The sequence below is a fragment of the Tribolium castaneum genome, chromosome 7 (assembly GCF_031307605.1).
Source record: "Tribolium castaneum strain GA2 chromosome 7, icTriCast1.1, whole genome shotgun sequence".
Lineage (NCBI taxonomy): Eukaryota > Metazoa > Arthropoda > Insecta > Coleoptera > Tenebrionidae > Tribolium > Tribolium castaneum.
In genome coordinates this window covers 8,859,824-8,872,478 of record NC_087400.1, presented here as the reverse complement: position 1 = coordinate 8,872,478, position 12,655 = coordinate 8,859,824, and the positions used below count along the sequence as shown (strand labels likewise).

At 30.3% G+C, this 12,655-nt stretch overlaps 1 protein-coding gene across 2 annotated transcripts; it reads left to right on the top strand.

The window, feature by feature from the left end:
- Positions 1-517: 517 nt before the first annotated feature.
- On the top strand, positions 518-12,245 carry LOC103312634 (anoctamin-3). 2 transcript variants are annotated; one of them, XM_064357927.1, is made up of 12 exons: positions 519-976; positions 1,025-1,438; positions 6,812-6,945; positions 6,992-7,082; positions 7,130-7,253; positions 7,304-7,456; positions 10,834-11,165; positions 11,211-11,326; positions 11,372-11,577; positions 11,624-11,723; positions 11,774-11,946; positions 12,002-12,245. In XM_064357927.1, exons 1-12 carry the CDS (start codon positions 582-584, stop codon positions 12,137-12,139), a joined length of 2,376 nt encoding a protein of 791 aa, XP_064213997.1. In that variant the 5' UTR covers positions 519-581; the 3' UTR covers positions 12,140-12,245. The 2 variants fall into 2 exon arrangements, with proteins under 2 accessions (XP_064213998.1, XP_064213997.1); XM_064357928.1 differs by lacking the exon at positions 12,002-12,245 and having other exon boundaries at positions 518-976; positions 11,644-11,723; positions 11,774-11,915.
- The last annotated feature ends 410 nt before the right edge of the window (positions 12,246-12,655 follow it).

Below are 12,655 nucleotides of genomic sequence, written 5' to 3'. Positions count from 1 at the left end.
ACAAAGTTGACCCAGCCTTCTTGTTATAGGACTAACCGTAAGCGAGCTACTAGCTTTTGAAGTTTGTTGTCTACATGACACTGTATAACTAAACATTAGTATATCATAAGTATTTATATATGTAAAGCTAAGAGTGGGAAATAAGGGAGAAAAATACTTTCTTTCCTGGGATTCTCCAGTTGAAGACCACAATTTAGCATATGAAGATGATCCAGAAGATATGATAGAATGAACTGTTGGACTCAATGCATACAGTTTATTAAAAGATTTATTTAAAATATGTATATTACATCAATTATATATTAATATTTTACTGAACAAAACTGTAATTCAGTTTTTAATGCTGGAGACACAAAAAGACTGCTTTAACCCCCTCCCCCTCCTCAAGGTCGCCCCCCAACCTCGGGGACTTTTGACAGAAGTCTACCCAAGTGTAAAGGAAGCTTTTAAAAAAACTCCAACTCTGAGAATTTTTTCCACCGATTTGTCTAATATGACTGGGCTAATAAATGTGATTATTGTTTCGCTTGGAAACCACAAAAAAGTGACATTAACGCCGTTGGATTGACACAAATATTCAAATGAATTTGAAAGAGCCCGAGGAGGAGAAAGAACCTTTTTTACCAAAAACGTGTTACTTCAGCGATGGCAAAACCAAAGTTGACTATGTCATAGTGTACGCAAAAATGGAACACATTCGAGCTGACAACTCCCTAAACCAAATCAACCAGTTCATTAAAAGCATCAAAGATAAAGGATTGTTGGTTGAAAGAGACCTGGGAAGTTTTCACAAGTCTTTGTACTTCATCAAAGTTCACGGACCGCACAAAGTCTTGGTACGATATGCCAAAATTTACAATATCACCCTCACATGCCAAAACCCCTACTACAAGTACCAAGAAACCACTTGGTTCAACTTTCTCACAACTGAAGTGACGAAACCAAACCCTGAAAGCAAGGTTTACCAGAGAGCAGAGTGGGTTTGAATTAAAATTTTAGCCTTTTTTTTCATTTCCTTTTCTAGAAAAACCCTCTCTGGTAACAGACCGACTGAAATAACGACCGCAGAACGCAGTCTTATAGTTTTGGAAATAATGAAACGTGTTTCATTCGTGGTTGCCGACGACGAGTTCACTTTCAAAGTAATGCTGGAAAAGCAAATTTTCGTGGGAGCGTTTCCGATCCATGATGGTGATTGCGAATGGACGGAGGAAGGGTTTTTGACAGATCGACAGCTCCTATTCCAGTATTGGACAAACGTTAAGTACTTGTTTAAGGACCAACCTGTACATTTGATTGAGAAGTACTACGGGCCTAAGATTGCTTTCTACTTCGCACTGGTTAATTTTTATACACGAATGTTGGTCGTGCCGACGGTTATAGGGGTTATAACTTTGGTTACAGGGATTGCGTTGCTTTTTAAGGAAAGATTCATTGAGTGAGTAACTAACTTGTTGATTAGGTATGCAAGGTGATTTTAGGGCCTTCACTAGAAACTTTTTAACTTTTAATATAGCTAGAGCTTTCAGATTTTATATACAATCTAAATCGACCATTCTGAGTTCAACTAAATTATTTTCAAAATGGCTGAATTTCCGGAGCTACGAGAAATTAGCACCAACTTTAAAATCTTAAATAGTAACTAACCACCTATTTTCATTGCATTTTTGAATTCACTTTTTCAAACCGGGTAAAATATATTGTAGTTGTTAGTACTTATCTGTCATAGTTTTTCACGTATGTCAATTTTTTTACACAAATTTTCATTGGCAGGGGTTCATTTAAAACATCACAGCTTGTGAACCCTTTATTATAAGTGAATAATGTTTTTTGTATTTGATGGCAAAGGTTTGAAGGGTCTTCTCAAATCTTCAGGATTGTCAACTGTCAAATTACAAGGCTACTATAATTTTTTGAAAATGATGATTAAATTATAATTACAAAACAGTTTTTTCAAATGGAAAATTTTTATTCAGACTTTTATTAACATTTTTCATCAATCTCTAAGGTTTTTCAAATAATTGTAAAAAACTTAATTTTAGCTCATTATGTTCATTTTTAATCAAGTCAACTTTCCAAAAATACGACAAAATTGTGCTATTATTAAAACAAATGTTTGATTCGCATTCAAGAAATTCAAAATTCGATGACAGACTGACTGAATTATTTTACATAATTTACTTAGTTATAATAAACCATAATTAATATTATTGTTTTACTGCTTATTTGATAATGAACCAGCTATTAACTAACTAAAAAGCTGAAGTTTGACAATTCAAGGTCAACTTGATTAACTATGAAAATTACGAAGTAAAATCCGTTTTTGTGATTTTTTTCAGAAACTGTAAAAGATAGGAATGGGACGTATTGATAAAAGTCAGCGTAAATATCGATGTTCATCCGATCTCCGTTAAGAAAATATGCCCGTTCCATTTAAAAAACTGACTTCTAGCAGTTTTTTGATAACATTTTGAAAAAATTCATACTAGCCATGAATTTTGACAGCTGACAATTTTGATGATTCTAAAAAACTTTTCGAACCTTCGGTTATCGAATGCAAAAAAATATTCATTTGTCGTAAAGATTTCAAAGGCTATGATATTTTAAATAAATCCTTGCAAATGAAAATTTTAACAAAAAAATTGATATATGTTGATTTTATTCAAAAAATTGTAAGAGATAGGTATAGAATGTATTGATAAAAATCACCATAAATATTGATGTTCTTTTGGCTGCCGTTAAGAAAATGGGGTCGTTCTATTTGAAAAAACTGAGTTATATCAGTTATTTGAAAACCATTGTGAAAAATTCATACTAGCCATGAATTTTGACAGCTGAAAATTCTAAAAGACTCTTCAAACCTTCGGTTATCTTTTGCAAAAAAATTATTCATTTATCGCAAAGAGCTCAAGGGGTGTGATATTTTAGATAAATCCTTCCAAATGAAAATTTTAACAGAAAAAGTGACATATGTCAAAAACTATGACATATACGTACCAACAACTTGGCTAAGTTTTACTCAGCTTAAGAGAGTGAATTCAAATATGCAATAAAAATGTGTGGTTTTGGGTGAATTTATAATGGTCGGTTTGGATCGTATACATTTTAAAGCTTTAGCTATATTAGAAGTTGAAACGTTTCAAATGTAGGCCGTAAAAGAATCACCGTGTATTGGAAGAGTTGGTACACAAATATGAAACCGTAGACAGATCCTTGAATAATCTTGCATACGAAAAACTTAATTATAAATTGTCTAATGGTTTTAACATTAATCAAAATCGAATCAAAAACGTTTATCTCTTAAACCGTGACTGCAGCTAATCCTTATCTCAAAAATCATTAGGTGTAAATGAAACATAATTACAGCTTCGGAATCTTCACACAATTTTACTTAAGATAAACTTACAATTGTGTTGGTTTGATTTTCCATTTTTCCAAAATGGTTTTTGCCAAACCAAATTTCAACCAGGTCCTCAAACTTTGACTGTCGTCTGGAGAATTATTGCTCGTAGGCAAAAAACAAATACGGATTAAAAATTCTTAGAAAAATTTTGAATATGAAAATACTAACCACATTCATCTCTGACTCAAAAGAAACTTTTGACCAATGAATCTCAAAAGAAGTTTGGTGTTGATGAAAAGTAAAGACAGTTTTGGAATTTTCGGGTAATTTTACGTATAAGTTATATTAGCCAAAAATAATTTTACTTCTAGAAGTGTTTGGTTTTTGACAAACTAAATTTTAGCCATTAGTTCCTCAAATTCTCAAATTTTGATATCTTAAAACTATTACCCGCAGACAAAAATGAAAATCGATTTAGAACCTTGAGAAATTTTGCATATGGAAAGCTTAATTTCAATAAAGCAGCCATTCCAGCAAAAATACAAGCTGACACCGAAATTTCAAAATGATTTAAATAATGCTAAGTTTCTTTCAAAATACAGGATTCGGTTTATATTTAATGTAATTTGCGACAAAAGAGTTTTGTGAGAGAATAATTATTTAAACTGAAGTAATTCATTGAATTGCAAAATTTACATACATTGCCGTGTAGGCGATAACATAAATAAAACACTGCCGTACGTACATTTACAACTGTTGAATATTTTTTAAGAGGATTTTTTTAGTTTCTGATCGTTTAGAAAATGGAAATCAGTAATTAAATTTAGTTGCAATATTACTTTTTTACTTTATAACTTTTGTTGTCCTGTCCGTTATCACAAATATAAAATGTTGTTCTTATTTCTTTAGTTTGTTAAACAAAACCAAGAATTTTTAATTTCCACTGTCTAATTTTAATATTGTTAAAGTCTTTAAGAATTAAAACCTGCCCGAATAAATTTTTGCTTATCCACTCACTTCACCCAAATTAAATGTGTTTGGTTTTTGATAAATTAACTTTTAGCTATTAGTTCCTCAAACTTGAGATCTATCACTCGTAAATAAAAAATTAAAACAGATTCAGAATCTTTGAGACATTTTTAAATCATTGCAACTAACATTGTGTTCGTTGTGTCTTCTTAAAAACTCTGAGCTGTTTTGACTCTCCAGTTTGCCGTCGAAATGAAAAATACAGGGTGTCCCAACGAATTGAAGACTATATTGACTTTCAAATGTTAGAATTTTTTTCAAAAACTGTAGATACTAACCTCCTGCTTCACCTAAAGTTATTTCTAAATATTAATATGGAAACGAGCTACAATACAAACTTATGTTGTTATTTTTAAATGGGACAGCCTATATTTTTTGCATTAAAACTAATAACTTTGACCTCAACGGTCGATTTTGCTTGATTTTTGAAATATTTTAATTTTTTTAACAAAAATACTCTCTTCTTAATAATGTATTGCTCAAAAATTAAAATTCCTAGAAAAGTGGGACTTTCACCACTTTAAAGAAGAATGTTTATACTTTAAGGATATAATTTTTTTCTACTTTGGTTTCACAAATTGTCAATTGTCATGTAATATCACAAAGACAACTTTTGTGCAACTCCTTTTGGTAAATTTTTAGGAGTTGTATTGGTAGTGCTGGGCTGGGTGTCATCACATCACTGTAGTGATGTTAGTGTGTTATCTATCAACAGCGTCAAGTCGTTTATTGATAAAGCCTGAATAGTTAACAAAATTAAAATGGTTTGAAATAGTTTGAACAGATTTTGATAAGTTAAACTAAAAAAAAAACAAACAACAAAAATAGAAAGTACAAAAAAATTGTATATCACACTCGTTTTATAAGACTTAATTGTGGCACTCATTCTATTGGAACACTTATAAACTAAATAATATAAACTTATAAACTAAAATAATCTTAAATCTTATAAACTAAAATAATAATATACAATTAGCTCACTGCAGTCGAAAAAATAAAAAAATACGAGGTTTATTAAAAGCTGAATAACTTAAAATTTTTAAATGGAACACCATATTCTATCTAAAAACGATAGCAGTTAACATTGTTTCAGTAGTCGAAAACTGAAATTTTCAGCTTTTAATAATTTTAGTGTTACCCTTAGGCTCCTAGGCCATAGGTCATTTTTTACAGAGAAATAATTTTAAAGCTTTAAAAGCTATTCGGAAGTAAAATTACCGTTGGGGGCGCCACTGAGCTAGGTCGAAAACAGTGACCATAAATGGCGGGAAAATGTTTATTCGGATATTTTGAGCGTTGTACGAATTTTGGGGCTTCACAATTATTGCATTGCCTATGCGAAATGATTATTGTATCTTTGATGCAAGAAACTTATGTTGACAAATGAGAGATGACGAGGAAAACACGAATAACGAATGACTGTTTGGTTCACTTTCTTTATTGGAAAATTATTACAAGGACATTGAAAAACCTACCTTTTGGCATAATTTACGTTTAAATGTATCAGCAGTTGTTAATCTTTATTGTAGTTTTGTAGATTTACCGCAGCATTTCATGATTTTTTCAGTGGAGAATTCTAACCTAAAATTCATAACACTTCACTAATTTTTTGGTTTCTTGAGCCAAACTTTGTGTTCGCTGTGATCCATTACTTATAATCTTTAATTAGACAACTGTTTGATAACACTTTGTAATCAAAATTTAAATATTTTTCACTTTTTATCCACTTTCAAGTTCCAACAATAAACACTTTATACCACGAAAAACCACAGAACCAAAGTGAACGCTAGTATTTACCACCACATACTTTTAAAGTAATTCTTTCTATTGTAAGTAATTAACACTATACACGCAAAATTGTTGAACAATTCATTAAATGTCAGTTAAATGTGGCATTACGAAAATTTCTTTACTGTTTTCGACATAGTTCAAAAGTCATCACCAGAGGGCGTCTAGTTAATTTTATTTCCGAATAGTATTTTTTTTTAAATCAACTGTCTAAGAGCCGTCAGGTTGGCATTATCATAAATAGTAATTTTTTTGAATTAAGGTTGGTGTAATTTTTTACCTGTCAAATACAATTTCCAAAATTTTTCAAAATGTCAAATACAGAATACAGCCAGTTTCAAAAGTGGTTGGACATGAACTTTATCCAAATGAACAATATATCCAAAAATGCAGAAAATATAGGGTGTACCATTTTAAAAAAAAACTTAAGTTTATATTGTGAATTAGTAGCTTCATTTCTAAAACACTCTGTGTGCTTAAAATTATTAATTTTATATATAATAATGTATATATAATAATATATATAATATTAAAAATAATTCATTTTCTAACATTTAAAGCTTAATAATGGACTTTTCCAACTCGCTAGGACACCCCTGTATTAATGTGTTCACACTCTTCCATCGATTGTTACTACAGTTTTGTTACTAGGGACGAAGTTTGTAACAGCAAGGTCACAATTTGTTCGGACCAAAGCCTCCAAACTGCTTGCAATGTAATGAAATTAGCCTACATTATAGACAACCCTGTGACGATAATCTACGTTATTTTGTGTTCGTTCTGGGGTAACAACTAACAGAGTCAAAATCTTTGCGTAAAGTGTATATTTAGGCACAATTTTCTGGAACATGTGGCAGAGGCGTCAAGCAATGCTTCGCTTAAGATGGAATTTGACTGGACTTAAACTTGACCGCACTATGAGGTTACCACATTAAGTTTTGTCAATTTTTCTTAAAAAAATTCTCTCAGACGCCAGTTTCAGGAAAGTGCAAAAACGCGAAAATCGTCAATTACCGGGGAAATTGAATATTATGTTCCGCCGCATAAGAAAGTACTCTCAGCTGTGTTTTCCTACGTTATTATTTTTTTAATGGTTGTGTATTTTCATGTCTTGTGACAAAGTTTCAAATCGTTGTTTTTCAGATAACTGTATTTTTTCTCATCGTGTTTTTGATGGTTCAGTATAGGTTTTTCCTGAATAAGTCGCTAGATTACGATGAGACAAACAGTGCCAACGAGATTGAATTGTTCACTTCGTCGGTCATAACAACAGTCATAATTATGGGTATTGATCAGGTAACCACTTTTTGTTTGAAGAAATTTTTTCATTTTCATTTATGTACCCTTTTGTGATTTTGACCAGTGTCGGATTTTGCTGCCGGGAAACCGGGAATTTTCCATGTATTATAATAAGATAATACTTTTCGAAAAATTAGATCGAAAGAATTTTCCATTTTCGATGTATAAACATTGATATTTTAAAGATATATTAATTTTTTTTATCTTGTTTCTAATTTAAATTTAATGCTATAGTTTCTCACTTCTTCCACTGAGTTGTTTAGTTGTAAAGTTGCATTTTTAAATTATCAAGATGGCTATGGTATAGTTAAATAGCCCATTTGATTTCTTATATGAATATTTTTTTGAATAATGCATTTTTATATTCTTTAATCTTTAGTATTTTTATTTTTGTAGTTATACTACAAATTATGCTAATTATACTAATACTGATTTTTTAATTAAGTGCAAGTAACACTGAAATAAATATTAGTTGAACTTTTTTGCACTTGATTTCTAGTAAACATGTAGTGTTGAAAAAATTGTCATTGCAAGTTGTATTAAAAACAAACAATTACCGTTATGTATGACATAAAAAATTAACAATATCAACACCACCTTCAGCTTATTTTTATAATTTTTTTTTTGAATAGTTGCAGCTTTAATGTAAAACAATTTTTTTTAATCATTTGTAGGTATCTACATTATCAAATAAATTTTCTCAAGAAATAAATTAGGAATGTGTGACTTATTTTCTTCTAAACATTTTAGTTGTTACACTTAACGTAGAGAAACTTGGTATAACTAATAAAATGATACATTCTAACGTATTTTTGTGTTTAACTTAGATAAATGTTGCACAAAAAGGTATTAATGTCAGTCAATTATAAACTATATAAGTAAATACAGACTGAACCAAAAGCAATGCACAAAATTCAGATCTTTGTTATTATTCATTTTTTTTGAAATTCTCGAACAGATCGATTTTATTTTGTTAAATGCTACATTTTAACACCATACTGACATTTATGACGCCATTCGTTGAGTTGAGTTATGAAGTCATTTTTGGTTTTTTAAATGTTAACCGACATTTCTGATTACCGTTTTGGATAGTACCTATCGTTACCTTTCTGGTAAGTATAAAAAAATTCAAAAAAATTAAGCAAAACAAAAACAAAAAAAGAAGAGTATAATAAAAAAATTAGAAAAGTTATTGAAAGTTTTATACTAACAGCCTTATCTTTTTGTTCTTGCTTTGTTAAGCAATTGTTCTTGATTTATTTTTTTTTTGGTTTAGGTTTCAAATTAAGTAATTGTGTTCTAATTATTTAAAAAAAGCAAAAAAAAAGAATTGCTTTTTATAAAAGAAAGCAAGAACAAAATATGTCCAAACAATAAAGCAAAAAAAAATAATAACAAATAAATTAGAAAAGTTATTGAAGGTTTTATCCTAAGAGCCTTATCTTTTTGTTCTTGCTTTTTTAAGCAAGAAATGATTGTTCTTGGTTTAATTTTTTATGCTTATAGGTTTCATATTATGTGTTTTTATGCTAATTAATAAAAAATAAAGACAAAAAATTTAAAATAAATGAAGAACTAAAAGATAAAACCTTTTGTGTTTAATTGTCAATATTATTTTTATTTTATTGAATTGTTTTTTTTTATTTTAAATTTTATTTTAAATGTTTTTTTCTGATTATCGGAAAAATAATGGTACATATGTAGTATTTAAAACAGTAAACAAAAATGAATTGTCATTAAAACAAATGACGTCATAACTCCAAAACCTATTACAAATGTCACTATCATGTTAAATGTACCATTTAAAAAAATAAAATTGACGTGTTCGAGGATTTGTTTGAAGTGATCAATGATCAAAAACAAATCTATTAATTTTGTGCGTTACTTTTGGTTCAATAATCTGTATAATATGTAAAATTTAAGTTTTTGTAAAAGTACGAGCCAAAAATTTGGAGCACTTTTGACATTTCATTGTAAAAAAGGATTAGAACTTACACACGTTTAAGTCAGCGAAATGTCAAAGGTGCCCGAAATTTTTCACTGGCCCCCGTACATCTCATACAGGATGACTTTAAAAAACAGATGGTGCTGTAGAATTTTTATTTATGGCGCGATTTCAAAAAAAAAATGAATCACATGGGTCTTAGTATAAGCTTATGCTTATAAGATTTTTCCAAATGTCATAGTATATTTTGGGCTATTTTTAACAATTTTCATAATCCAAAAAAAATAACACACAAACATGTAAAACAAAATTCTATTTTTATCAAAAATTTTGTTTAAAAAATTAAGAAACTTGAAAGAAATTAGTAAAAGTTAATAAAATTAAAAAAAATACGCCACTGTTCCGCGTCCCCTTATACAGCGTGTTAGGGAATGGTTTAGAACAAATTTAAAGGTAGATAGAGAATAGCAAAACAAGTCGATTAAGCAAAATTTATGTAAATCAAAAATACATAGTTTTCCCAAAAAATTATTTTGAAATTAAAGTCCCTAATTTTGAGAACCGCTGAACTAGAATTATAAAAATTAGCGTAAATTAACTTCTTGGTCCACTACGTTATTCTTCTATTTCAATTTGTAATTTGTTATAAAATATTACGAAATAAAATTTTTTTTGCCAGGACCGGGATTCGAACCTCCCACACAAATGAACATGTTGGCCACAATTTTGACAACTCTCAAAACGCCCACGCGCCACCATTTCCATTTTGTTTGATAAAAAATTTAACTGCTAATAACTACTACAACTAATTCTCAACATGTGAGTTAATAAAAATTTCTGAAGAAAGTATTCACTTTTTGGAAAAATGATATATAGGTTTTTAACTCGTCTGATCATGACAAATTCACATACGAAATATTGCTAAGCCATTCCCTAATACCCTGCATATTTGTGCGCAATTAGGCTCCGCCCAGGTGTGTACTTATGCCAGCTGACAAGACTCTATTACACCTTTGTTAAGTTTTTTCTAACATTATTTTTTTTTAAACTAAAAATTCTAGTAAAAAAACAAATTGCACATGTTTGCTCTAAAAAAATTAAAACCTTTCAGATTACGAAGAGAAAAATATGGGTCCTAATTTAAAATTAAAAAGTTGAATTAGGCTACAAAAATACTATGACATTCAGAAAAATTTTAAAAGCATTATCTTATAACACGTCAAAAGCGACTTAATTTTAATTTTTGAAATCTGGCCATAAATAAAAATTCTACAGCGCCTAACATTTTTAAGATCATCCTGTATACTTATAAAAAAAATTTTTTTGTTGGGCCCAATCCGACACTGATTTTGACGTTAAAAAATTTAAATTTAAAATTAAGTCCGTTGAGGTACAGTTATAGTGGCTCCTGGCACCCTGTTTGTTTTAGTGCACTCCTTTCCTGATGAAAACCTATTCCAAAATAGTCCATTTTTTGACCTTCCTTCGCCAGCCTCGCACTCAAACCCAATACAACCAAATGTACTTGCACATGACTTTCATTTTAATTTTTGCAAATCATTTCTCCCCACTTTTCTATCTCGCATACATCAAAGGATTCCTTCACGCATACCCTGGAGACTTATCGAAATTTTCAATGATTAGAAGAATCCAGATGGACTTTTGTAAACCATCCGGTTGTCTTGTAGATCTAGGAATGCAGTTGATCACACTTATGGTCGTCAAAACAGCAATGAAGTGCTTCCAAGACTTTGTGGCACAGTACGTTTTTTTATTAATTTGTAAGACAACTAAATTATTTTCTAGCACATTTTCTTCCTCTGATACAGTGATTAAAGACCCAGCTGTGGGACAGTGGGAGAGGGATTATGGCAAGAAACAATTAACTGATTCTGTTATTAACCAATTGTATACAGAATTGGGTAACAAAAGTGTTACGTCCTTTTTCAATTTTAATTTTTTCAAAGTCTTGCAGTACAGTTTTATAACGTTTTTTAACGCCTCTTTGCCCATCATCGGACTTGTGGCTTTAACCCACAATTTGTTCAAAACTCAATACGATTCGTACAAATTTGTGAAATTTTATCGGCGACCGAGTCACGAGAGAGTTGCCGATATACAAGGATGGAATCACATACTTAAAGCCGTCACAATTTTTGGAACAATATCAAATGTCTCTGTCTTTAAAACCTTGATTTTGGTGTAATTGTAACTTTCAGGCGTTTGTGGTGGCTTTCAGGACCGATTTTATCATTCGGCTTTTGTACAGAAAGGCACACGATGGTAGTTTAAAAGGCTACGTCAATAGTACACTTTCTAGTGAGTTAATTGTTCAGTGAAAAAGCAAGGATAAAAATTATTGGTTTCAGAATTTGCAGTTAAAGACTATCAGCGTGGAGAGTTGTTAATAGACCATAAAAATGAGTCGTTTTGTTTTTATCGTGGCTTTAGACACTCGCCTGAGCATGAAAATAAATACGAGCCGACTTTGGACCATTGGTATTATTTGGCAGTAAAGTCGCTCTATTTTATTGTTTTAGAAGTAATGCAAAATTGCAACAGTTTCGCGTTAATGAAATGAAATTGAAATTTTTTAGAATGTTACCTTAATTTTGTCACTAATTTTGGGTTATCTCATACCGGAAATACCACGGAAAGTTAAAGTGAAGCTGGAATATGACGCAAAAATTATAAATGAAGCAAGGGAAGCCCGGATGGAATTGGAAAAGTGGTGACTACTTTATAAAGGTGAAGTGTAAAAATGGTGGATGCGCCGGGCGAGACAGGTGTTTTTTTTTCTTTCCTAGTAAATTAACATAGAAACTGCAAAATATATGATGGTACCTGTCTATAAGTATTTTCTTTTTCCTTTAGAAATTTTTACAAATTACTTTTAACTTTAAAATGGAGAATTTAATTGTGTATCTTACTTAAATGTTAAAAAAACGTAAATTTTGGCGGAATCTAATACACGTCCAATTATTTCTCTCTCTGTTCAAAGCCTTGACAATGATGACTAAAGGTTGCTAAAATTTTCAGAACTATCCAATTCTTCAGAGGATGAATTGTTAAAAACTTACACAACAAACTAAGAGATGTATTCTAGTGGAAATCGCCATCAACTTTCTTATTTTAAATGGAAAACTATGGTTTTCACTGCGTTTTTAGATTAGTTGAGTTATTTTAAAGCTGTTTTTATCAGCTTTCAAAATATTTCGAAATATTAAGATTTTTTGAAAATTGTTGGATTT